Source organism: Cantharellus anzutake (assembly GCF_015039405.1).
Source record: "Cantharellus anzutake strain C23 chromosome Unknown EI90scaffold_48, whole genome shotgun sequence".
In the NCBI taxonomy this organism is placed as follows: domain Eukaryota; kingdom Fungi; phylum Basidiomycota; class Agaricomycetes; order Cantharellales; family Hydnaceae; genus Cantharellus; species Cantharellus anzutake.
Window position 1 is genome coordinate 57,928 of NW_024066998.1, and position 22,407 is coordinate 80,334.

The 22,407-nt window shown below is 49.1% G+C and overlaps 11 protein-coding genes across 11 annotated transcripts; 5 read left to right on the forward strand and 6 right to left on the reverse strand.

The window, feature by feature from the left end:
* Window positions 1-1,780: 1,780 nt before the first annotated feature.
* On the forward strand, window positions 1,781-3,696 carry EI90DRAFT_2930953 (putative oxidoreductase C terminal-domain-containing protein; the record flags this gene model as incomplete). The annotated part of the gene is given in 12 exon segments (XM_039055034.1): window positions 1,781-1,831; window positions 1,897-1,969; window positions 2,037-2,079; window positions 2,139-2,301; window positions 2,313-2,569; window positions 2,626-2,689; window positions 2,741-2,855; window positions 2,916-3,075; window positions 3,140-3,244; window positions 3,320-3,329; window positions 3,378-3,543; window positions 3,602-3,696. The coding sequence occupies 12 exon segments, from the start codon at window positions 1,781-1,783 to the stop codon at window positions 3,694-3,696; spliced, it is 1,302 nt and encodes a 433-aa protein (XP_038912627.1).
* Window positions 3,697-3,975: 279 nt separating this feature from the next.
* On the reverse strand, window positions 3,976-4,870 carry EI90DRAFT_3156713 (uncharacterized protein; the record flags this gene model as incomplete). Its single annotated transcript, XM_039066071.1, has 3 exons — window positions 4,654-4,870; window positions 4,439-4,597; window positions 3,976-4,360 (listed from the first exon to the last, which is right to left on the reverse strand). Exons 1-3 carry the CDS (start codon window positions 4,734-4,736, stop codon window positions 3,976-3,978), a joined length of 627 nt encoding a protein of 208 aa, XP_038912628.1. The 5' UTR covers window positions 4,737-4,870.
* Window positions 4,871-5,343: 473 nt separating this feature from the next.
* Window positions 5,344-6,598, forward strand: EI90DRAFT_3071124 (uncharacterized protein). Its single transcript, XM_039061279.1, is given in 2 exon segments — window positions 5,344-5,464; window positions 5,482-6,598. The coding sequence occupies 1 exon segment, from the start codon at window positions 5,721-5,723 to the stop codon at window positions 6,189-6,191; it is 471 nt and encodes a 156-aa protein (XP_038912629.1). The 5' UTR covers window positions 5,344-5,464; window positions 5,482-5,720; the 3' UTR covers window positions 6,192-6,598.
* A 275-nt stretch (window positions 6,599-6,873) lies between these two features.
* Window positions 6,874-8,396, reverse strand: EI90DRAFT_3291493 (N-terminal nucleophile aminohydrolase). Its single transcript, XM_039067281.1, has 7 exons — window positions 8,270-8,396; window positions 8,061-8,211; window positions 7,939-8,007; window positions 7,734-7,876; window positions 7,649-7,678; window positions 7,354-7,594; window positions 6,874-7,298 (listed from the first exon to the last, which is right to left on the reverse strand). The coding sequence occupies exons 1-7, from the start codon at window positions 8,345-8,347 to the stop codon at window positions 7,144-7,146; spliced, it is 867 nt and encodes a 288-aa protein (XP_038912630.1). The 5' UTR covers window positions 8,348-8,396; the 3' UTR covers window positions 6,874-7,143.
* A 99-nt stretch (window positions 8,397-8,495) lies between these two features.
* Window positions 8,496-10,146, forward strand: EI90DRAFT_2999506 (uncharacterized protein). The gene is made up of 5 exons (XM_039056291.1): window positions 8,496-8,767; window positions 8,821-9,038; window positions 9,095-9,312; window positions 9,366-9,798; window positions 9,849-10,146. Exons 1-5 carry the CDS (start codon window positions 8,554-8,556, stop codon window positions 10,032-10,034), a joined length of 1,269 nt encoding a protein of 422 aa, XP_038912631.1. The 5' UTR covers window positions 8,496-8,553; the 3' UTR covers window positions 10,035-10,146.
* A 68-nt stretch (window positions 10,147-10,214) lies between these two features.
* Window positions 10,215-12,411, reverse strand: EI90DRAFT_3071130 (SKIP/SNW domain-containing protein). Its single transcript, XM_039061280.1, has 5 exons — window positions 12,148-12,411; window positions 11,880-12,096; window positions 11,220-11,822; window positions 10,741-11,165; window positions 10,215-10,684 (listed from the first exon to the last, which is right to left on the reverse strand). The coding sequence occupies exons 1-5, from the start codon at window positions 12,168-12,170 to the stop codon at window positions 10,240-10,242; spliced, it is 1,713 nt and encodes a 570-aa protein (XP_038912632.1). The 5' UTR covers window positions 12,171-12,411; the 3' UTR covers window positions 10,215-10,239.
* A 326-nt stretch (window positions 12,412-12,737) lies between these two features.
* Window positions 12,738-15,550, forward strand: EI90DRAFT_1984504 (uncharacterized protein). The gene is made up of 11 exons (XM_039052401.1): window positions 12,738-12,879; window positions 12,934-13,182; window positions 13,241-13,515; window positions 13,569-13,735; window positions 13,791-13,841; window positions 13,893-13,903; window positions 13,953-14,040; window positions 14,092-14,551; window positions 14,609-14,635; window positions 14,681-14,975; window positions 15,028-15,550. The coding sequence occupies exons 1-11, from the start codon at window positions 12,827-12,829 to the stop codon at window positions 15,398-15,400; spliced, it is 2,049 nt and encodes a 682-aa protein (XP_038912633.1). The 5' UTR covers window positions 12,738-12,826; the 3' UTR covers window positions 15,401-15,550.
* A 979-nt stretch (window positions 15,551-16,529) lies between these two features.
* Window positions 16,530-18,377, reverse strand: EI90DRAFT_3071134 (G-protein alpha subunit-domain-containing protein). The gene is made up of 10 exons (XM_039061281.1): window positions 17,830-18,377; window positions 17,701-17,736; window positions 17,524-17,642; window positions 17,419-17,461; window positions 17,225-17,348; window positions 17,127-17,158; window positions 16,987-17,068; window positions 16,900-16,930; window positions 16,743-16,822; window positions 16,530-16,675 (listed from the first exon to the last, which is right to left on the reverse strand). The coding sequence occupies exons 1-10, from the start codon at window positions 18,111-18,113 to the stop codon at window positions 16,580-16,582; spliced, it is 927 nt and encodes a 308-aa protein (XP_038912634.1). The 5' UTR covers window positions 18,114-18,377; the 3' UTR covers window positions 16,530-16,579.
* A 241-nt stretch (window positions 18,378-18,618) lies between these two features.
* On the reverse strand, window positions 18,619-19,473 carry EI90DRAFT_3071137 (uncharacterized protein). The gene is made up of 3 exons (XM_039061282.1): window positions 19,396-19,473; window positions 18,782-19,339; window positions 18,619-18,695 (listed from the first exon to the last, which is right to left on the reverse strand). Exons 1-2 carry the CDS (start codon window positions 19,410-19,412, stop codon window positions 19,063-19,065), a joined length of 294 nt encoding a protein of 97 aa, XP_038912635.1. The 5' UTR covers window positions 19,413-19,473; the 3' UTR covers window positions 18,619-18,695; window positions 18,782-19,062.
* A 32-nt stretch (window positions 19,474-19,505) lies between these two features.
* EI90DRAFT_2930912 (peroxiredoxin Q) lies at window positions 19,506-20,338 on the reverse strand (the record flags this gene model as incomplete). Its single annotated transcript, XM_039055033.1, has 5 exons — window positions 19,506-19,557; window positions 19,652-19,721; window positions 19,805-19,883; window positions 19,977-20,148; window positions 20,229-20,338. The coding sequence occupies 5 exons, from the start codon at window positions 20,336-20,338 to the stop codon at window positions 19,506-19,508; spliced, it is 483 nt and encodes a 160-aa protein (XP_038912636.1).
* A 951-nt stretch (window positions 20,339-21,289) lies between these two features.
* Window positions 21,290-22,138, forward strand: EI90DRAFT_2930864 (uncharacterized protein; the record flags this gene model as incomplete). Its single annotated transcript, XM_039055028.1, has 1 exon — window positions 21,290-22,138. A coding segment is annotated over one exon (849 nt), but the record flags the coding sequence as incomplete, so codon positions are not given.
* Between the last annotated feature and the right edge of the window lie 269 nt (window positions 22,139-22,407).

The following is a 22,407-nucleotide window of genomic DNA, read 5'->3' on the forward strand; positions in this document are numbered from 1 at the left end:
ATGGAAGGGTCGCACAACAATATGATTCTATAAATATTGGTGCGTTGCCGCATAACAATCACGATTGAGAAGTGCGATGGCTCGCTGCCACAGTGTTGCAAAAGGCGGTATACGATGTCGAAAGGAAATGTTTGAGCCCCTTCAATGGGTCTCTACGTCTTGTGCTGAGCCCCTTCAAGGTAAGCGACAATATCCCTTTCTAAGAGGCGATGAAAATGACAGAAAGACGACATCCACATCACACACTGGTGAGTCTGTTGGGAACAAGGATCAAACAGAGAGAAAGCACCTCGTCGCTATCGCCGCTTGCACACGCCCACGCCCACGAAGAGAGCAGCATGATGGTGCAGGTGGTAACACAGGGGGCGCAATTTATATTATTCCACCAAGAGAGCCGATGAAAGTCGTGGGAGTTGATACCATAATGAAACGACTATTCCTAGGGCGGGAATAGTATTCTCAGCACATGTGTTCATCCAGAGACCATGAAGACTGCTCCCAAATTCGACATGACGCTGCCAAATACCTCGAACGCCTTAGCCAGTTGGGGTAGAGAGCTTTCTTTTCCGCATTGTCCACAGGTCCGACGCGCCACAAGCAGCCGCCAGCGGCGGCGACATAATGAGAAATCAGATGTGCTGATGTGGTCCAACTCCAACTCGAATTCCGGAGTGTCGGAGGATCTGGAAGCTGAAATCGCGTTCGACTTGAATTTTTTTGATCTGGAGCTTACACGTGTTACCCTTCCACCTGTGCTAACAATTCAGCATACCAGGCAATAAATTTACGAGCGGCTTGACATGGAAGGGAGGGTGGTACGTTGATGAAACAACTGATTGGGCTGTGGGAGAGGCACAATAGCTGCAGTAATATATTCAGCCAGCTCCGCTAGACTTGGCCGGATTTGTTAACTTAAACCCTTTCTGGATCTCACATAGCGACCATCCAGGCACGATCTCCAACTGCCGCAACTGGGGAATAAGTTAAACAAGAATGCCTGTCTGCGGGGATAATAGTATGCATTGTAGTTAGTCGGGTGAGGCCCAGGTTGGACATGATTGGTCCCCCTTTTGTCACACGACCAAGTGCTCGCGCTAAAGGTAGCTAACGGGTTGCTGGTTGGGAAGCAGATGAGTTGGGAATTCGATGCATCTGGTTCCTTAGTTCAACATCGTGATGGCTTTGATATAATAGAAAGTCTGTTCACGGACGAGCGGAGAATATTCGATGGGAATTGCGGGGGGCGGCGAAAGACAGTGGAAATGGAGGTAGCCGTTGGCCGGACGGATTAAAGCATGGTTCTTAGTTTGGCCTGCCATGGATGTTACCACTGGCCAGTTCAGCAGCCTGAGCATCCGCAGCCCAGACAATCAAAAAACAAAGCATGACAGGCGGTTGACGGAACGAGATAAGGTATATATCCTTAGGCTCCAGAGTGTACGTTCTGTGAGGCAGTCTGATCCACATCTGGGTAGAGCACCTTACGAAAGCGTACTTGCTTGCCCACGACCCATGGTGCAGTCCTCGTAACCCACCTGAATACATTCAGAGCAAGTTCAGCGACCCTGCCGTGTTTTTTTTTGGTATTGGCCAACTACCACAGACTTGCTTCCCGTTACCCCAGGAGATGAAGGGCTAAAACTCCATGTCGCCCAGCAATGTATAACTGGGATGGTGCGAGCAGAGGCAAGACCGTGGGAAGGAAGATCACGCTCGGTCACAGCCATTCTGTTTATTGTTGTTTATCTTATCAGATCTCAACGAGTGAACGGAAAGTAAAATGCCTCCTGCCAGACGCACTTCCATTGACCCCGATCGCCTTGTGCGAATGGTACGAGCTGCTTCATGTTGGCGATTTCCACGTGTGTCTTAACGGCCATCATTTTTTAGGATCAGCTCAAGCTGACTCCGGTGAACAGCAATGAGCCATTCAATGTCGTCTACATTGGTGCTGGAAATATCATGTTCGGTAATTCTACTGATTCTTGTAGTTCAGGATCGAAATCTTTACCTAATCGCCGTCTTTGGTCGGCCAGGATCTGACGAAGGCCCATGGAACCATAGTTTCCGTTTTGAACAGTAATTTTCATCTTCGACTCTTTTTCTTTCTTCCCCTAACGCGCGACATTCGATTTCAGTAAGCTTGGGCCCCGCCTCAAGGTGGTTGCACTGATTGACCCTAATTTTGCGCGTTGCGAAGCTGTTCTGGAGGCAAAGAGACTCTCATTCGTTGAGTCGGCTTATAAGAACACCAGAGTGTATAAAACAATCGACGATTTTTATGCCGATATGACGGACGCTGTGAAGCCAAGGCAAGCACTATAGCCCGCTTTTTGTTGTGCCTAGAAACCAAAATTCATATATTTCCCCCATCCAGAGCAATTGTTGTTGGCTCCCCTCCTGCGTTCCGAGGTTCGGATATCCCTGGAGCCGATCTAGAACTTACACTACTCAAGTACTTTCCCGGAGTGGCTCTTTTTATCGAAAAACCAGTATCCATACATGCCGTGGAGAAGGCTATGCTTGTCTCTAATAAGATCCAGGATGCGGAAATCGTTTGCTCTGTGGGGTATGCTCGTTCCATCTTCTACGAACTAGACAAAGTCGATTGATTATACACCCAAGCTACATGTTGAGGTACCTCAAAGCCATCCAGATGATCAAGGCAATCATCGAGGAGAACGATCTAGTGAGCCCATTCGAAATTTGTCCCTGATTCCAGTATTCTGATGTGTCGTAGCGCGTCATGGCGACGACGGCACGGTACGTTTGTGCGTATGAGAAGATTGCAAAGCCAGATTGGTGGAACAAGGCCTTGACTTGCGGGCCAATCGTCGAGCAAGCTACTCACTTTTGTATGTTTTCCGAACTTTTTGGTAAATACATATCTCGACGGACTGATCAGCCACTCACAGGCGACCTTTCGAGATATTTCGGCGGCGATGTCGTGGTTTCATCTGTGCAGGCACACTCCCTCGAGTTCTACGAAGAGGCGGGCCAGCTTTCCAAGATTTCGGTTGACGAGTCTAAAATTCCGGAAGCGCAAAGGATCCCTCGGGTTACTAGCGCTACTTGGTGTGTGTGTGTGTGTTGCACACTATTAGAATGGGAATGCTCAGTTGCAATTGTTCTCTTACAGGAAATACGAGAATGGCGCTGTCGGCACTTTAACGCATCTTGTGTCACTACAGGGAACGAACTATGCCTGTGAGCTGGAGATCTACTGTGATGGATACTTGTTCAAGTGAGTGTTACTAGTGTGAAGACGGATTATTAACTAATTATCGGTCTATTTATCAAACCGATATTTTTCGATTAGACTGATCGATGTAAGCAATTAATTGCCAACGATTCCCTCTGCTCTGACCACCTCACAGCCTTATAATGCCCCACAACTCCGCATCCGGCGTCCCGGAGACGATCACGAGGAGGTGCACCATTTCCCGAACGACGATCCGTTCTTCTCCGAGGTCAGCAACCTTATCGATGTGATCGAGGGTGGCCCCAACGCAGATGGGAGCCTGATCCTTTCGACGTACGAAGGTAGGCCCCTTACATTCTTCATCCAGCGGTTCGGAGAAACTCACGAGCAATCGATCAGATGCCGTCAAGTCCTACGAATTGACATGGGCCATTCGCAATGCGAGCGAGAGGAATCGGCGTTTGCCCAAGCGGGGGCTCAAGGAAACGGCCTAAGGCCTTGATGAGGAACGGATGACTGGTGTCAGATGAATAATTTGTAAAAACTCCAGGTTCGACAAACGGGTAGGTTAAAACGATCTATACATGAGGCATATACGTGCTGTGTCATCGGAATATACAATGATGGGAAAAAAGGCCGCAAGGACATGGGAAAGGTGAAGAGTAGACAAATACAATTTCAAATGAGAGTGTGTGAAACAATTGAATTCGGCTCCGAAGCTGCAGTGAGGCTATGGAAAGATCGCCAAGGAACTTGGACGAATGGGGAAATTCTCAAATCTTGTTCGCTTGATATTGGCGAGGAGCCCCTGCCTGACTGCCCTGACGTTCATGCAAGCCACAACATCCGGACAAGTACTCATTCGAGACCCTTGAAGTCGGCTGAATCCCTCGGGAGCCAGATGATGTCGAACGTGTTGATTCCACTGATGGTCGCGAAGTGGATGTTGTCGGTAAGTGATCCCTGGGAAGTTCCGGGGCCAAGGACGTCGCGGTTGCTCGTGAGTGTTGGCAGTCTAGAGCGTTGGTCCGCTTTTCAGCTCTCTCCAAACGTTCCGTGAGCTCGCGAAGTTGCTGCTTTAACTTGTCGTGCTCGGCGGCAAGCTGAAGGAAATTGCTTGCGCGCTTAGCAGTGCGTGATGACGCCCCTGCTCCTTCACTAAGGAACGGAAAGAGGGTGTGATCAGAGAGAGAGCGCAAGAGCAAGGAACTGGGTAATGACCATCACACAACTCACTTTGAGAGGAAGACAGCATTGATGGAGTCAGTCAATGACTCTGGACCTTCCTCGTTCAGACCCAAACCAAGGGAGAATGGGTCAGGCAACTTGGGCGCTTCGTCCGATATCTTTGGCACAGGCTTGAAAATGTCACTGTCGATCTCTTCATAGTTGTCGCTAGGGGCCCCCGCCTTCAGACTTTCCCATTCGTCGCGATTCCAACTGCGTCGCACACACAGTCCACATTAATGCGCTTGTAGGCTGGGGAAGCAAATAAATCGTATTTCCCGTACTTTTGGTGACTTCCATCATCCATGGGGAGCTCTCGGTCGTGGTTACGGTGGGAAGAGTGTGTATTGCGGTTGTTTCGACTGATCTGTGGCTGTAATTGGGAAGTTGTGTGACCGTGACTGTGACCGCTAATGGGCGGTTGATTCGCGGATCTTTCAGTCCTCACTAAAGTTCGTGCGCGGCTACGCCTAGACCTGCATAAGCACACATGGGTAACTGCAAAGACTGAACTGATACATTTAATTTCAAGCCCAATCCCCCCCTTTGTTCCTAGCATTGTTGTTAAGCCTGATATGGACGTAGCGCTTCAGCGGCTCAGTACACTCGAACAATTACGAGAGACGAAAGGTAAGACAAAAAGTTGAGTTGTTGTTATGGCTGGCTACTGTACATCGGGACTTTGCTACAGATTGGGGGACGCACAGACGCGTCAAAGAGGTGGCGCGCAAGTCGCCGGGCCGGCGCCATGGCCTGTACCCCAAAATAGCACGTAGCTATGACGAGCCCCTGTCTCAATAGAGGCTGGCCGCTTGCCGATGACGGATCCCAGATTCCTAGAGGCTGCCCTGCCCTTACCACAACACCACATACTTCAGCGACGTGTTCAGAATCGCTGACTCAATGGAAGACTGCTAGCTGGATACGAACTGATCTCCACGAAGTTGTTTTTGCGCACAAGTCAAATGAAGAATAAAACTGAAATTCGATGTTGTACATGATGTGACAATTGCAGCGAAAGGCCCACAGAGTGGCCAGCACCGGTCCTGGCAGGTGAGTACCCAAGCGCCTGAAGACCCGGTGTTTCCCCGATCTGACTACGAAGGCTGTGAACCCCGACCAGAGAGAAAGGCTTCATCCCATTGCATATGTGTTCGGGCAAAGAGCTAGCTCAGTGTACGGGCTTGAAACGCAAGTCCAACTTCCAAGTAGTGTGGCGCAACCTAAATACCAGGAAGCTCAAGGTGAAAGAGTTGAGGCCTTACGCCTCAATGAAAAGCTCAATTCGACAATGCAAGAGGTCACCTTTAAAGGAGCTAAGGCCTCCGGCCTAAGTGCCCCTGCCAACAACGAGCCCACGCAAAGTTCTGAGTCACAGGAAGCCCAGTCAAATGCAAAGGAAGCTGTGTCGCCATTGACGATGGCGATACAATGTCAAGTACCAACCATAGTATGTAAGATTGCTGTGAGTGACGAACGCCCAGGGCACTGGACCAGGGCCTGGGCGCTCAGTCGACGATCCGTAAAGTCAACAGCGCTAAATGTCCTTTGGAGTGATCACAAGTCGGTGATCAGGCTAAGTGCCCCGCTCTTTGAAGAGATAGAGTCCAGCATTCCAGACTCGACCAAGCTGCGGCATTTCCCTCTATGCTCTTCCATATGCTTGATGACATGCAACTATCAGTGCAGGAAGTTCTGCCTAATTGTGGATCTGAGATTAGTTCCATCGACCCTTTTTACCTGTCCTGGTCTGTTCCAATAGAGGCTGGTCACCTGCCTACTGTCCTGGCAGAGTGAAGCGTCACGTACCGGTACGTGCAACATCTCACACTGCCGCTCCGACGCGTCTGTGCGTCCATCGATCCTGTAGCATAGCCCCATCAGTTAGGCATAATGATGATTAGCTTTTGTGTCATCTTAAGTCCCTCGTGTAGCCGCCGAGCGCTACGTCTACATCGGGCCAGTCATAACAACACGTTGTCTCCGTGCAGTGACCAGTAGCCAAGCCTCTGAGGACATGAAGACAGGTGTTACTGAGCAAATCCCAGTGACGTGGATGACGATCCCTGCCAGGGTGTTGTTTGACCGATTCTGAGTATTTCCAATGAGCAATATGACAACGAACAGTGATTGGCAGCGAGTGCCTGTGTCCAGACCTATCGATTCGTGTGAGGTCTTGAAAACTAAACCACATGCAAAAGATTGTGTCATTTTCGGCATCAGTTTTTATGTAATTTCAGACCTGCCTCTCTTTAACGGGAAGAGCGCACTCTGCAGGCAGCGAGCTAGGCTGAAGCAGCCTCTATAGTAGCGAGCCCCAGCGAGGCCCCCTTTGCCATGGGTGGTGACAACCGCAGATCGAATGCATGGACACAACTTGCCGGACTGTTTCATGCTAGGCAGGATTCCAGGCCAGCCTCTACTAAGTTTTGTGCCAACCATACGCTGTTCAGAGGCCCGGCAGCGAATGACCTCAGGTTAGGGGTGGTACAATCATTATATACATAAGGGAGCATCTAGCATGTTTCGGCTGCATAGACGCCCGGGCCTTCGAGGGAAACAACGCCCAGCTTTCTCCGACTGATTGCCGGGTGCGCGATGACATACAGCCGTCCAATCCCCTCAAACTCACATTTCCTCATGAACATGAACATGATTTGAACGGACTCATGTAACTGCATCATTTGTGAGGATACATATGTGCACAAAGGGCCTCATGCAGCAACTGCTGTTGTCGATGCAGTTGGTAGGACAGGATCATCAGAGGCACTGAGACCCTGGGTCCGTACATTATATCCATACCCACCGCCTGGCGCTCCAGGTACCTGCCCAGGTCCCTCATAGTGTAGTTTAGTGACATCATAATTTCCTGAGACATGAAATTGTCAACAAGGCAGGAAGACGTGCAAACATAACATTCATACCGATAAACTCCCAACCAGTTTCCCTCACATGATACAAATTGACAGTGTTTCCTGAAAAGGCATCACGGTGACCAGCTGCATATATGCTTCGCCGCCCGAGTTCCTGAGCGTCCTCGTCTGAGAGATCCCAATGATACCCCTGATCGAGGACACCATATGCAAAGGTGCTACCCGAACCAACAGAGAATACGTCGCCTTTGAGACGTGTTCCGTCAGAGTCGACGTAGTACAATGCGGGGCCCTTCATTTGGTAGGTTTTAGAGTGGTGTCATACTTAAGGTAACGCCTGGCCTACTGTTTTGTCCCATCCACATATCATCGTTCCCTACGATAGATCCAGTTTAGTAACCAATAATGATGCCGTAAAGTACAGCTCATACCATGCTGAGACCCGTGCCCTTATAACTGTAGACAAGGTTACTGAGATACTTGCTGGCAGCAGCTACTGATATGCGTTCGCGGTTCCGAAGCTCATGAAGCCTGCACTGAATCCCGAGATAAGTCTCCCAGAACTGGCAATCGGCTGCAATGAATAAGTGCTCAACCAGCGAACATTACATGACGTATTGATTAGGAATAACGCACCGGCACCACCAGCCATTGTACCCAATAAATATCTGTCAATTTCAATGACCTTCTTCACAGTTCCCGAGGCTGGGTTCCATTGTGAAGAATTCCTCTCAAGGATGGGATAGAATGCTACTGACCAATATAGCTCCCAGCTGTTGCACGAGAATCTACTGCAACAATTATGCCGCCCTTGAAGCGGAATGCCAAAGTTGTAGTGCCGTGCTGGATTTTGATACGACATGAAGGGTCTGCGTGGTCATCAGTGTGAGTCTGAAGGAATGCGGTTGGCTGGAAAATATAAATGAGCCCAAATCACTCTGAGGCGTGGAGAGTGTTCACGCCTCACATTAGCAATCTCTGGCACGTCGAATGACGGGATGCCAGTAGTACCCAAGTTCCCGAACCCCGCCATCGAACCCCACATAGCAGGATTCACATGATTATTTTCATCATGTTCGGGAATAGCTCTGGACGAGCTCGATCCCGAGAATCGAGATGCAAAAGCGTTCATTTGTGGCCAACGGAATGTTGTACGCGTAAGGTCACTAGTGAGGACGCGTCAACACCAGTCACCTGACTAGATCCTTATCTGTTGGTCAAGTTTCTTGGTGCTCATATGTGGGGAGTTCAATGACTCCGGTAATGCGGAGTATTCTTCCGCTTATTTTCTCGCTATTTGTCGTCGTTTTTGGGGGCTGGGCCGATCCGGACATCGGGAAACGCGACCTTCTCCAACTCACTTCAGCAGAACTTAACGCACTTGTATCAATACAAGATCCAACTAGGCATCTGGATCCCGCTGATTCGTCGTCTCATCTGTCGAAAATTCTTATCCCGCGTGTTCGTGAGTGCATTAGATACTCTGCTGTTCCCTTAGACTTAGGCACCTTGGGTCAGCAAATACCCCCAACAGCACACTTGTCCGTCGCCATATTGTATCTACATTTCGCGCATTGAAATGGGATGTTGAGGAAGACGCGTTTACGGGACGGACGCCTTACGGCTCTACTAAGTTCACGAATATCATTGCAACAAAGGACCCTAAAGCCGCAACCAAGCTTGTGCTGTCTGTTCATTACGACAGCAAATTCTATCCTAATTACCCTGATAATCAGGTATGCAAGCTGATGAACCATGTCTTTCAGCGCGCATGCTCTTACTTCAGCTTCAGTTCGTTGGTGCAACAGATTCTGCTGCGGCATGTGCTATGCTTCTAGATCTTGCTCAATCTCTCGACCCATTATTAGAACGCCGGAAGAGGCTACTAGAATCACAAGACTCAGATGAGATCGAAAACCCCGCAGCTCATACCACTCTCCAAATTATTTTCTTTGACGGTGAAGAGGCTTTCAGGGATTGGACGAGTGTTGATTCAACGTACGGTTCCCGGTGCGTGCCCTCAGCCTTTTCAATCGGACCATCTCCCTGATTGCCACCTTCAGACATTTAGCGGAAAAATGGGAGAATAAGTACGTTGAGCCACACCCCGCCCGGCGTTTGAATCCACCGCGGACAGTCCTTTCAACAATTGAACATCTGATCTTGCTTGATTTGCTTGGGGCTCCTAACCCCATTGTTCCATCCTTTTACCCATCCACGGGTTGGATCTTCGACGCTCTTATTTCAGCGGAAACTCGATTGGAACAATCTGGCCACCTGATATCTCGCGCTGCAAAAAAGTCCTCTCCCAAGGATGTCTCAGCGCATCCTCAAGACGAACAGACTCGTGCATCTCGTAGTTTCTTTAAGCCTCGACGAGGCGCTGTTGAATGGAATGGGTGGATTGACGATGACCACATGCCGTTTCTCCAACGTGGCGTCAGCATTCTGCACGTCATTCCTAACCCATTTCCTAGAGTTTGGCATACATTGAAGGTAAACACGAATACTTTGTCACTCTTCTTCTTTTGACGTGTTCGTACCAGGATGATGCATCTGCCCTACATGTTCCTACAATGCGAAAATGGAATCTCGTCTTCAGAGTGTTTGTTGCTGAATATCTTGGTCTCCACCCTGATACTGCAAGAAGGTTTGGCCCACTGCGCAAGGAGGACCTCGTTCGTAATCCCTGTGGTATCCTCGTATTGTCCACTGACATGCACCCATACTAGTAGATACAATCTATCTAAACATGTGCCGGCGTTCACAACATTAACAAGTAGATTATGGTGACAGTGAAATAATAATACACAGAGGGGAAGGCGTTATAGTCGGGAATGTGTTCAATCTCCAGATTTTTCTAATTGTTGGCGTTTGCGAGCGCCGCCACTGTAGAACGGAGTCAGGTGTAAATTTATTTTGCGAAAGGCCAGACACTCACGCCCCAGTATCTAGTCCTCGCTTTGTCCCGCGCTTGGCCTCATCCAAAAATTGATTGACACCGAAAAGATCACCAGTATCCTTCTCAAACTGAACCGGCCCTTCACGGACTTCCTGTTCGTTCGCACCCTCAAATCCTTTTGAAGCACGCCCCAATTCGAACCGATCATTAGCAAGCGCCTTCGCAATACCCTCCTCCGTCCCACCACCGAATGTTTCGTCATTGCCCTCATCAATGTTACCACGCGCCTTGTAGATGGCTGCGGCAGCAGATGAGCCATGGAACAGGGGTCGATCATAGAGTTTATATGCGTCCTCAGATGCGAATGAGCTGGAGAGCGTCTCACGGTTGAAGAGGCGGGAGTCAAGCATCGATTCCTTGGACATAGTGGGCTTAGCAAGGCCAAGGGCAATCTTTTCAGAGATATCTCTGTTTTCTTGCCTGTGGGTGTTGTGGTCAGATTAGAGGTCATCCACCTATCAATATGTAATGCGTACCTGGCGAGATATTTCGCTCTCTGCTCTGTCCCCATATTGTTCATGCGCATCTCGCGCTCACGCTCACGTCGCTTCTCAGCGCGCATTTCATCTCGTACTTTTCTGGCTTCCTCATCCTCGCTGTCCTCACCCTCACCCTCACTAGCGCCCTCGCTCTCGGAATCGCTACCGTAAGCACCCAATGCTGACTTGACAGCTGCGCCGCCTTCAGCTGTCACTGGCGGTTTGGCAGGTGCAGGTGCCACACCGCCGCGCTCCTCGCGGGCACGTTGGGCGAGTGCCCTGAGATGTTCTTCCTTGGCAGCTTTTTCCTTCTCAACGAGTCGCTGCTGCATGAGTGCTCGTTCACGGACTTCCTCGCGCGCATGGCGATCGGCTACGAAGAGTGCTTCCGAGAATTTAGCGAAGTTATCGTTGATGTGTATCTATAGTTATCTTGTAAGATGACAATTCAAATCAATATTACGAGTTGTACTCACATCCTGCAAACCTCGACCATCGGCTGCCAACCGCTTATCAAGTGGAATTGTGAAACCTTTGTTGTTCTTCCAGTTAGAAATACATGGAGGGATCATCCACTCCTTCTGCTCTTGCGCAGTTGCCTTCCTCGGAGGACTGCGCAGAACGGGGGCCGGAGGACTGGGTGGTCCTTTGGGAATCTTTTTGTGCTTAAACCGTGGCGGCTCCAGGGGATCCTCAACAGCCTCTGACATCTTGATAATGCGCTGCTTAAGACCATCTTTCCCATTCCCTTGCCCTTGCTGCCCAGGGGTATACCGCACGTACGTTGTTTTACCCTGAGTGCTACCAACATTGCTTGGTTGGGCCGCCTTAATGCGCACGTTTACAAGCTTCTCGAGTGCTACGCGGGTACGTTCGGCAGTTGACTGGACTTCCTCTTCAGGTGGCCTTTCCATTAACCGGGCCTTCTCGTCCAAGTCAGTGCGATTCGTGAGGGGTACTAGGTCCTTGAACTGCGAAAACACCCTACGTCCTTCTCGGTGTCCCTGCTGTGCGATGGCGTCGTAACGAACATTCCCATCCGCATCAACCTGGAGAGCTAACGTGTTCCCAGATGAGGCCTGAGGCCAAATGCTGATTAGTCAAATAGACAAAGCAAGGAAGCCAAATTGGCAAACCTTCTTTCGGCCCATCTCAAGGGGATACTGTGCAAGATGACATTCTGGGTAAGCCCCACCATCCCCAAAGTGTTCTTGACTCATGGGCTTCCAACCCTTCCTGCTTCCATACTGAGGTAGTGATGCTTTAACGGTCAAGGAAGAAATTGCAGTAGCTTCAATCTGTTCATCTTCATCGTCGGAGACTGAGGATGCATGGATTGGTCTTGGAAGTAGTCTGTAAAAATATGAGAACTGTTAAATAGCTACCGGAGATGTCTGGACGTACCCAAACAGAGCTGCAGATGCCATGGAGGAGGATGGGTTCGTAAAGTGGCTGAGTGAATTCAAAGCTCACGTGGCGCTTCCGCGGATATTACTTGAAGTACTCTTGAGGCGCCAACGAACGTCTGTCTTAGAACCACCAGTCCTGACGAGTTCGCACTAATTCAGACTTGCTGATGGAGGAATTCGACACTTATGACTCAGCCTCGCAATATGGCCAAGGTCTTGATGACACAGCGTCGATGATTAGTGGCTACACTGTGAGGACCCAAAAGACGGCGGAAACCGTATCTCAGCTGGAGACAGATCTTCGCCTTGATGATGCGGGCATTTCGGATGTAAAAACCGTGGATGACGACTTTGACGGCGTGTTGGATGATGTGAAGGACGATCCGGTTGCAGATCTGCCTCCCCATGCATGCAGGTGAGGCTCTCCTAGTCGTTATACTGATGTTATTGAAGCTAATATGGTGGAAAGCTATTGTGGTATACATTCTCCAGCATCAGTAGTGAAGTGTCTCATCTGCAATAAGTGGTTTTGTAATTCGCGTGGCAACACGTCGGCTTCCCATATCGTCAACCACCTTGTGCGCGCTAAGCACAAGGAAGTCACCCTTCATTCCGAGAGCCCCCTTGGAGAGACCACACCGGAATGCTATAATTGCGGGAGCAAGAACGTGTTTATGCTTGGCTTTATCCCGGCAAAAAGTGACACAGTGGTCGTACTCCTCTGCAGGTTGGGGTTCTGGCGTTGTTTGAATCTGTTTCTTGCTCAGAAATTCCGTTACAGACAGCCATGCGCATCTATAACCAAAGACATAAGCTGGAATGCCTCTCTGTGGGCTCCCCTTATAGATGATAGACAGTTCCTCTCCTGGCTTGTGAAGATTCCCAGCGAAGCGGAGCAACTCCGATCCCGTCAATTATCCTTCTCTCAGATAAATAAGCTAGAAGACTTGTGGCGAGAAAATACAGACGCCACTCTCGAGGATCTCGAAAAGCCCGGGGTGGACGACGAACCACAGCCTATTCTGCTAAAGTAAGCGCTCAACTACACGACCCCTTGGCCCTAACAATAACTACACTCTCAACTTCAGATATGATGACGCTTACCATTACCAAAACATCTTCGGACCTCTTGTTAAGATTGAGGCTGACTACGACAAACGTCTCAAGGAGTCACAAACTCAAACTGACATCGCCGTTCGGTGGGATATTGGCTTGAACCAGAAGCGTATTGCCTGGTTCTCAATGCCAAAACTCGAAAGTGGCGAGGTCAGACTCGCTGTTGGAGACGAGCTGAGGTTACGCTATTCTGGAGAACTTCACGTGGCGTGGGAGGGCGTCGGGCATGTCATAAAGGTTCCCAACAGTGAGCTTTGGTTATATTTTTATTTTGTCTAGCATTGATTGCTTTATGTTCAGACATCTCCGATGAGATTGCTTTAGAACTCAGAAGATCAGAAGGGGTGCCAGTTGAAGTCACTCAAGGTTTTGTCGCTGATTTTGTTTGGAAGCCGACGAGCTTCGATCGGATGCAAGCCGCTATGAAAACTTTTGCGGTCGACGAAAAAAGTGTTAGCGGTTACATTGTACGCCAAATCTTACCGAGCAGGTTGTCCCGTTGCTCACCATTCCTCTGCTTAGTACCACAAGCTATTAGGTCATGATGTTGAGCCCCAAATGTTGAGGACTCAGGTCAGTCTTGCCATTGTTTTTGTTTCATCTCTATTTTGACGACACTACCAGATGCCGAAACGGTTCGTAATCACACTTTCTGTAAGGAAGTACTCGCAAATCTTCTTGTAGTTTTTCTGCCCCAGGTCTCCCCGAACTTAACCACTCACAAATGTATGCTGTGAAAAGTGTGCTTCAGAAGCCAGTAAGCCTTATTCAGGTCCGTTGTGCCACCATCTCGCGACTAGCTGCGTAGTTAACTTCTTGATAGGGTCCTCCTGGTACTGGGAAAACAGTCACCTCCGCGTCCATCGTGTACCATTTAGCCAAAATGAATCCAGGCCAAGTCCTGGTATGCGCTCCGTCCAACGTCGCGGTCGACCAGTTGACGGAGAAGATCCATGCGACTGGGCTGAAAGTAGTCCGAATCACGGCGAAATCACGGGAAGCTCTGGATTCATCAGTTGCAAGGCTCACACTTCACTCTCAAGTGGCTAATAACACGATGCATGTTGAGCTCCAGAAGCTCATTCAGCTGAAGAACGAACAAGGGGAACTTAGTTCTAGTGATGAAAGGAAATACAAGAGCCTGATGAGAATATGCGAAAAGGAGATTTTGGGTGCAGCCGAGGTCATATGTTGTACTTGTGTTGGCGCAGGTGACCCAAGGTTGAGTAAGCTTAAGTTCAGGACCGTGTTGATTGATGAGGCCACACAAGCGGCCGAACCAGGTAAGGATCATTTCCTATTGCTTCAGTTATGGTCGGGCTGAGCCTAACCCATATCAGAATGCATGATTCCACTCATCTTGGGCTGTAAGCAAGTGGTCCTTGTCGGTGATCACCAACAACTTGGGCCAGTCATTATGAATAAGAAGGCTGCTCGCGCTGGGCTCACTCAATCTCTTTTCGAGCGCCTTGTCGTTCTAGGAAATAGACCAATCCGTTTACAAGTTCAATACCGCATGCATCCATGTTTGTCGGAGTTCCCTTCCAACATGTTTTATGAAGGAACTCTTCAAAATGGTGTCACGGCGCCCGAGCGGATCAGAAAGAATATTGACTTTCCTTGGCCGGTTCCCGATGCGCCAATGATCTTCTATCAAAATCTGGGTCAAGAAGAAATTTCTTCTAGCGGCACATCTTTTTTAAACAGGTATGCTCTGCAAATGCACCGTTTGTTAGTATATGACCGAGTTTGGGTTTAGGACCGAAGCATCAAATGTTGAGAAGATTGTCACCAAATTCTTTAAATCTGGAGTCGTACCGAGCCAAATTGGCGTCATTACTCCATATGAAGGGCAACGATCTTATATCGTCAATTACATGCAATTTAGCGGTTCCCTCAAAAAAGATCTTTACAAGGACATCGAGGTTGCGAGCGTTGACGCGTTTCAGGGGCGTGAAAAGGATTACATCATTCTCAGCTGTGTACGGAGCAACGAGCATCAAGGAATTGGGTTTTTGAGCGATCCTCGTCGTCTCAACGTAGCACTGACCCGAGCGAAATATGGCGTGGTGATTCTTGGGAATCCGAAGGTTCTAAGCAAGGTGAAAGTTTCGGGACTTGACAAAATCTGACATCTAACCTCGATCTGTAGCACCCACTTTGGCACTTCCTGCTAACCCACTACAAAGAGAAGCAGGCTCTCGTTGAGGGTCCGCTCAGTAACCTTCAGTTAAGCATGATTCAGTTCAGCAAGCCTCGCCGTACATTCTCCAAGGCGATGGATCAGTATCGTCGCCATGAGTTCAACGCGAAAGAAGCGATGACGAACCAATCGATAATGAGTGACAGTGAGTACTCGTGGTGATTGGAAACATCGCCTTGCTCACAGGCTCCGTAGTCGCTCGCCGTTCTGGCACACCAAGTCGCTTTGATGCCAACTTCTTCCGGAGTCACGATCCACTCAGCTACATACCTTCTGACCCCCAGGCTCTCAAATCCCACTCAAGTTATACTTCTGGCCTGCCCACCTTTGCCGCCGCTTCGGGATCCTTCAGCCAGACCGTTCAGCGGCCGAATGGGAATGGGAAGCATGCACAATACCCAAATCCAGGTTATGCAAGTTCCGTCATCTCCCAGGATCCCGGAGCTGCGAGCACCATCGAGACGAGCAGTGTGCTCAGTGCGAGCGTAGCGCCTTCCGAGCGAAGTGGACATGCGAACAACATTGCATACTCGCAGTCGGACCGCCTTCGACGTCGTTTATCATTTTCATCTGTGGCTGGAGTGTCAGACCTTGGCAGCATCTCTGCGGCTGATTACAAGAGCCAAGATGATGCAGCTGATCTGGATGAACTGAGATCCCAATATTCGCAGAGTCAGTCTGGGTTCACCGAGTTTTAGGCCAGCTGCCGCCGCGTCGCTAGCGCGAATGCGCTCTCCAGAGTGACGCTTCTCCACGAATGAGAGATCGCGTCTGAGCGCGTGTTCCAGTTGCCGGTAGGCCAGGTTAAGGCATTAGCGAACCTGCGGTGCGCATTTAGTACCGCCAGACGCAATCCTGCTTGTCGCCATACTGTCGCAAAGCGACGGGGACGAGATGCTGAACACTAAGTCGCACCGCAGGTTACGAGGGCGATCAGCGGTGTATTGATATTATTTCATTCCGAGCATGGCGACATTCTTTGGGATTTCAACCTCGATTACACATTAGGCGTCTTGTATCCCAATCTCTGACTCGAACGCACACGCGTACCCATTATACCATAATAAAAAGCCATAACATTGCTCAGCATCATTAGAGCATCCTAAACTCAGCAGACATCTCCAAAGTTTGTTGCCTGTTCAATCGAATGTCGGACAATGAGATCGTGAAGGCTGTTAACTAATGACCCCGCCTTTTCGCAGTCCTGGTATGATCCAAAGTGATCCGGCTTCAGTGCACAGCAATGAGAAGGGAAGAAACGGATGACATACGCTCACAACCGTGTAGTACACGTAAAGAGTCCGACGCGGATTCACCTTTAGGCAGAGTTTCTGGAGCCTCGGCTTGATGTCTGTACGGGGAGGGGGAATGCAAGAAAATTGTAAATATCAAAGGGATTCAAATGTCTAATCCAGGCAACACGCTTACAGTCCACAAGACCGTCGAAGGTATTTGGGCCCTAAGGGGCGGGGGCTGAGCGTGAGTTCACAGAAGAAAATAAAGTAATGGGCGCACTTGATACGATGTGATATACGTCCGAATGTCGACGCCTTCAGCAAGTTTAGCTTTTGCTAGATCACATTTGTTGATCAGCAGACTGTTACAAAAAGTTCAGCCAAAGGTCCTACTAGGGCCATAAATGGGGGAGTACTCACGCAATAGGTACATTAAGGATGGCGGGATTCGTCTGTACCGAGGCATAGGATTACTCAGGCCGGAGACCATAGCTTCGCTTAGCCAAAAAAAAACTTACCACGATGCTCTTCCAAAGATCAAGGGAATCCTTGAGCCGATTGACATGTGGATCCTCCTCCAGGAATTGGTCAAAAGCAGACAAAGGCAGGAGGAAGACGATTAGGTTTAGATTTTCGAAATACCTTGTGTGTAAAAGAGAAAAGAGCTTCGTTTTAGCTATCAGAACCCCATGCAAGGTGTCGAATGGCTCACGGGACCCAGGCCGCTCTTTGACTCCGTGATCCTCCAACGTCGTCTGTGTTGCGATGAGATCAGCATACACAAAAAAAAAACAAATGATATTGGAGGGATACGAACAAATTCTGAATGTCTTTGGTTTGATTAGCGGGTTTTTTGATTTCGCTGGTATGTAATGGGCGGATGCTCCTAGTGTCTTTATCCGGCATCGTATTATATCGTCATTAGTGGGTAAATACCTAAAATTGTAAATAACCATTGAGAATAGCCGTCAATTACAGGATGTGATCCACTTACTCTGGTTGGGCGATCCTGTCTATATCATTGAGGAAACTGTGATCCGATAGTTTCGTCAGTAATTCCGTCCATGAGCTGCGGCAAAGCCAACAGGGAAAGGGGATAGAAGCTGAATGGAAGAGCACATACAACCCTCCATATTCCTCTAACCGGACGCGACAGTAAGCCAAAGCCTCCTTCACGACAGGCATCTCCCAGACCTCCTTTACGTCTTGCGCAAGCGCGACGACATAATCCGAAGGATCTTCATAGGGCACAGTCCTCCCCTCAGAACCCCCCGTAGCACCACCATGTTGTCCTAGGGGTTTCTTCATCCAGTTCTTCGAAAAGAAATAATACTCCGGTTGTGGATCCACTTTCATGAACTCAGGTCCGATGGAAGATGGGATGAAGTTATCGTCAGGAAATCCCATAGCACGGACGATTTCCTTCTCCACCCGAAGTAAGGGGGAGAGACGTAGTTTAAGTTCCTTGAAACGGACGGACGTTTGACGGAATCCGTCGACGAGATTGTACTTTTCCCTTGTCTGTTCAGAGCTAAGATAGCGGGCCGTGAGGGCGAGCAGGATTCGCGTGCTGCGAATGAAGTTGAGATAGACGATAGCCTTCCATGCTTGACGTTCAGAGTCGAAGTAATTTGGGTCGGCAAGGGTTTGGAATTGTTTCAGGGTCGTGCTATGGGGTAGAAATTGGAATCAAGGGGGCAAGATAGAGTGGGAGAGAAAAGGATCGTGTGCCATCAAGGGTTGCGAGTTCATGGAGAGCGTAACGCCACAAAATTAGTGTTGGTCCACATGTGAGAGATCAAACCACACAAAGATCATTGCGGGCGCATTACCTTTTGCCGGATTCGCTCTGACCTGGGCGTTTGACAGAACGATGAATACCATGGCAAGCCATAGAAGTGGAGGTACTCACCGAGCAAAAGGATATTAAGGTAATCGCCCGATGCGAGCTTTTTACGCTCCTCTTCGAGTTCAGCATCTATTTGCTCACTGGAATAAGGGTAAACAAGAGATGTGAGTGGTGTTGGTGCCCACACACTGAGTTGTCCAGCAAAAAGTTAGGTTTGGGGGCATACCTCCGCTGGCGTGCAAGTTCCTCGCGTTCAAGACGCGCCTGGCGCTGCTCCGGAGTTTCATTCGCTTGCTCTTCCACCAAAGCGCGGGTAAGAGGATCATCACTATTATCGCTAAAAGATATGTGAGACATTGTGGCGACTGGTGTTGAGCTTGAGTTTGAGAAAGATCAGGTTGTATATGCAGCCTAGCGTATAAGGACAAGAAAATCAAGTCTGCCAACGGAAAGAGGCGTTGAGAAGAAGAATAACTGTGATCATGGAACGAGTTGGGGTGCCCCCCCTTATATAAGTACGAGACACGGGTTACGCTTTTTGTCCTGACCGGTAAGGAAATAATGAAACGAGGATGGACAGTTTACAGTTGGAAGTAATAGATTAGCTGGCAGCGGGGTCGGGATTGGAGACTCCAAGACGTGCTGGCATGCTTCCTCTGCTGCTTCCGACAGATCCGTAACTTTGGGTAATCTGTGTCGTTTCACATCTATTGGAAGTTTGGGTGCCATGAGAGCCATCAATGGGATTGGATTTCCGGGCCACGTTGGCCAAATTAAGCAACAACTGTACAATGAGTTAAAACACATATTGCTGACTATCACCACGACTCCGACACAAACCAGAGTGATCGCAACATCCGAAACACATCCAAGAAAGTTGACTACTGGCATGCATGGACAAAGTGTCAGGACCCCCCCCCGCAGTGCCGTTGTGTCAACCCCACCCCTGCTCACTCGGATTTCAACTTCTCCAGCCAACTATCAACGAATTTGGTGTGGGCGCTAGTGTAATTGCGGAACCAACGGAACGGGATCAGATTGGATAAATTAGGCCTGTCAATTATCTTCCCATCAACACGAGGCGTGTCCAACTGACCTGGCACTTAAAGTGGAATCTTCCACGCCTCTCACGATCCCTTTGCTATCAACGATGAACGTGTAGCGGCCTGAACACACCATGAGGTTGTCGGGTAAGTTATCGTCAATCTGAAGGAGCAGCTTGGACAGATGAATCATCCTCTGCACTTACCATCAATCAAGCCTAGGAGAGCGCTACCGACGTTGTATTCCTTTCTGGTCTTTCGGTCAGGATCGGACAGCACAGGATACTGAAACAGAGAAACCGAATAACAAATGATACAAAATTAGTGACGTTACAGTGAGAACTTGGCACGCGACAACTCCATTCATAAGATACGTACCGTCAAATTGTGTTGTTTAACCCACGCCTTCTGCTTCTCGGTTGAGTCCGCAGAGATACCAACAATTTGCACCCCTGTTCCAGTGTACAAATCATTAGCCGAGAGGGAATCGCGGAAAGCGCACGCCTCCTTGGTGCAGACGGGCGTTCCAGCCTGGGGGAAGAAAAAAATGCTAGGGTTGAAACTGGATTAGCACTGCGATCCCACCCCCAATACTTCATTCATCAGGCTGGGGAGTGAGGGGACACTTACGCCAGAGGTTTACCGTCTGTTTGACCAGGGGTGATTGTAATGGTTTCGCCGCTGGTAGAGGGGAGTGTGAAAGCAGGAGCAGGTTTCCCGATCAATGAGTGAGGAGCCATGATAATCGCGGTACTTGAAGACGAGTGGATCGCTGTTAGATGTCGAGTGGGAGAAATGAAGGCCAAAGGCTCCAGGTGTGGGTATTTATACAAGTCGGTCTCTATGCTGCGTCAGCAGCCCCACAACTTCGCCAGAATGGTCTGAGATCTCGCAATTTGAACAAGAGAAGACGAGGAGAAAGTATACAGCAAACTTCTAAGTGCCTTCCGAGTTCCTTCCTCCTTTCAGCAAACTAGACCCCAATTCAACGTCAAAGCGTTTATGATGGAAGACCCAATAAGAAAACACCAATGTTGGGTATAGGGGAATTTCCATCCGGCACGCTCTAGGCAACTGCGTTTGACGGTTTTAAAGTGCGGATGCGGAAGTCAGATCAGCGAGCCCAGATAGGAATCATTAAAGCCATTATGAGCGAAGTGGCCATTATTCCATATCTTGTTGAATCGAACACGCAGTATTCGGCCGTTCAGCAGTGACAACCCCATAGGGCTAAATAATGTGGTTGCTCAGCGATTCCTGATATGTATAAGACTCTCGGACATTGGATGCTCGGAAAGCTGAAGGCGTCATCAGGCAAAAACGGGGTTGGAATGAGATGCAGATCGTCATAAAATAAACATAGACATTGGATCCCAGACGAAAACGGACGGGCAGTCCAATAGAGGCTGGCAACCTGCCTAGACTTGCCAGTTCACTCAACTTGAAGAACACGGCGTTAGGGGTCGCTTACACCCGCTAATCTCCGCCTCGCTCTCATCATCTTTCTCGCCATTGAGCTTCTCTTCCTCACTCTTTTGATACCCAGTCCATTCCTTTTTTGACAACACAATATGAAGCTCCAATCACTTTCTCTATCTTCTCGCTCGCCAGCATCGCTTTGGTATGAAAATAGTTCGATTTTTGTTCCTCAGAGTACTGATTCACAGACATGACAACTGCACCAATAACCAAATTCTGCACAGGCCAATAGTCCACTTATTCCAGCAGGCATATCAGTGTCTTGCAATAACTTTTTGGATAACCTCGATACGGACACCAACCTCCAGACATGCACGAATTCGCTGCTTTCCATCACAAAAGCATTCGCGCCTGGTGGGAGTCCCACCTCCACGGATCTGACAAGCACCCTACAAGGGCTTTGTCACTCGAACGATGCATGCTCCGATAGCATGCTTCGCAATCTTCTCACGGAGTTTAACAAGTACTGCCGTGATGAGCTCGTCAGCTCATCGGACCCAGACTTGAAGAATATTTACGATATTCTTTACATGTTCTCGCCTTTCCAATCAACCATCTGTTCCACCGATCCGTCCACGAACCAGTATTGTGTGACTAACATCAAGTCCCATCTCACACACCGAAGCACTTCGGGGGATTTCGAACCAAGGTCATCCAACCCCCTAACCGGCTCCTTGACCGGACGCGATGGTGGTGGTGCGACTACTACGAACACCACCACTTGGCGTGCCCTGAATATCCCCTTCCAGTGCCTCGATACTTCTGTTCCCGCTTCCCAACTCTGCACCGCGTGCACCAAGTCTATCCTCCAGGCATACTCCTCGTTCGAAATGCTTATCCCCTACGCCAATGGTCTCGCCAATTCACCTCTCCTCGGTGAGCAGCTGAGTATTTGGAACACCGTAAAGGACAAGTGTGGGGATCAGTATATGAACACCCTCTTTAAGAACCTTCCTGCTGGATCATTAGCAATGAAAGGAGGAGCAGTTTCGGTGAAGGTCGGTATGACTAGTTTGTCGGTTGTGGGTGCGTTTGTTTCGGGACTATTCCTTGTCGCTTAAGAATGCGCGTCCGTTTTTCCGCTTTTTTTTGTCCGTGTATTGCCTCAACTTATTCCACTTTTTATATTTTTATACCTATGAGGGTGCTCAGAAGAGAGATTTTGTATGGTTGCTCTTCCGATTCGTAGGTGCCAGTTTCATCCTTCCCTTTACTATTCTATTTAGAACTTGGACCATACTCTACCTTTGTCAATTGTTACGCCGTGTTTTTCTGATCTTCAGAGCTTATCGCCATGTTTTGTCACATAGTGGTTTTCACAAGAGAAAAG

Coding starts and splice junctions, on each gene's coding strand:
- EI90DRAFT_3071124 (XM_039061279.1), top strand. CDS start 5,721: ATGCAAGAGGTCACCTTTAAAGGAGCTAAGGCCTCCGGCCTAAGTGCC.
- EI90DRAFT_3291493 (XM_039067281.1), bottom strand. CDS start 8,347: ATGTGGGGTTCGATGGCGGGGTTCGGGAACTTGGGTACTACTGGCATC. Junction 8,212..8,269: donor ACGTGCCAGAGATTGCTAAT/GTGAGGCGTGAA, acceptor TATATTTTCCAG/CCAACCGCATTCCTTCAGAC. Junction 7,679..7,733: donor AGGGCACGGGTCTCAGCATG/GTATGAGCTGTA, acceptor GATCTATCGTAG/GGAACGATGATATGTGGATG.
- EI90DRAFT_2999506 (XM_039056291.1), top strand. CDS start 8,554: ATGACTCCGGTAATGCGGAGTATTCTTCCGCTTATTTTCTCGCTATTT. Junction 9,313..9,365: donor GATTCAACGTACGGTTCCCG/GTGCGTGCCCTC, acceptor TGCCACCTTCAG/ACATTTAGCGGAAAAATGGG. Junction 9,799..9,848: donor GAGTTTGGCATACATTGAAG/GTAAACACGAAT, acceptor TGTTCGTACCAG/GATGATGCATCTGCCCTACA.
- EI90DRAFT_3071130 (XM_039061280.1), bottom strand. CDS start 12,170: ATGGCATCTGCAGCTCTGTTTGG. Junction 11,823..11,879: donor TTGAGATGGGCCGAAAGAAG/GTTTGCCAATTT, acceptor ATTTGGCCTCAG/GCCTCATCTGGGAACACGTT. Junction 10,685..10,740: donor AGAGCGAAATATCTCGCCAG/GTACGCATTACA, acceptor CAACACCCACAG/GCAAGAAAACAGAGATATCT.
- EI90DRAFT_1984504 (XM_039052401.1), top strand. CDS start 12,827: ATGCTTGGCTTTATCCCGGCAAAAAGTGACACAGTGGTCGTACTCCTC. Junction 14,636..14,680: donor GATTCCACTCATCTTGGGCT/GTAAGCAAGTGG, acceptor AACTTGGGCCAG/TCATTATGAATAAGAAGGCT. Junction 14,976..15,027: donor GGCACATCTTTTTTAAACAG/GTATGCTCTGCA, acceptor GTTTGGGTTTAG/GACCGAAGCATCAAATGTTG.
- EI90DRAFT_3071134 (XM_039061281.1), bottom strand. CDS start 18,113: ATGGGATTTCCTGACGATAACTTCATCCCATCTTCCATCGGACCTGAG. Junction 17,643..17,700: donor GACAGGATCGCCCAACCAGA/GTAAGTGGATCA, acceptor TTACAATTTTAG/GTATTTACCCACTAATGACG. Junction 17,349..17,418: donor CAAAGAGCGGCCTGGGTCCC/GTGAGCCATTCG, acceptor TTTACACACAAG/GTATTTCGAAAATCTAAACC.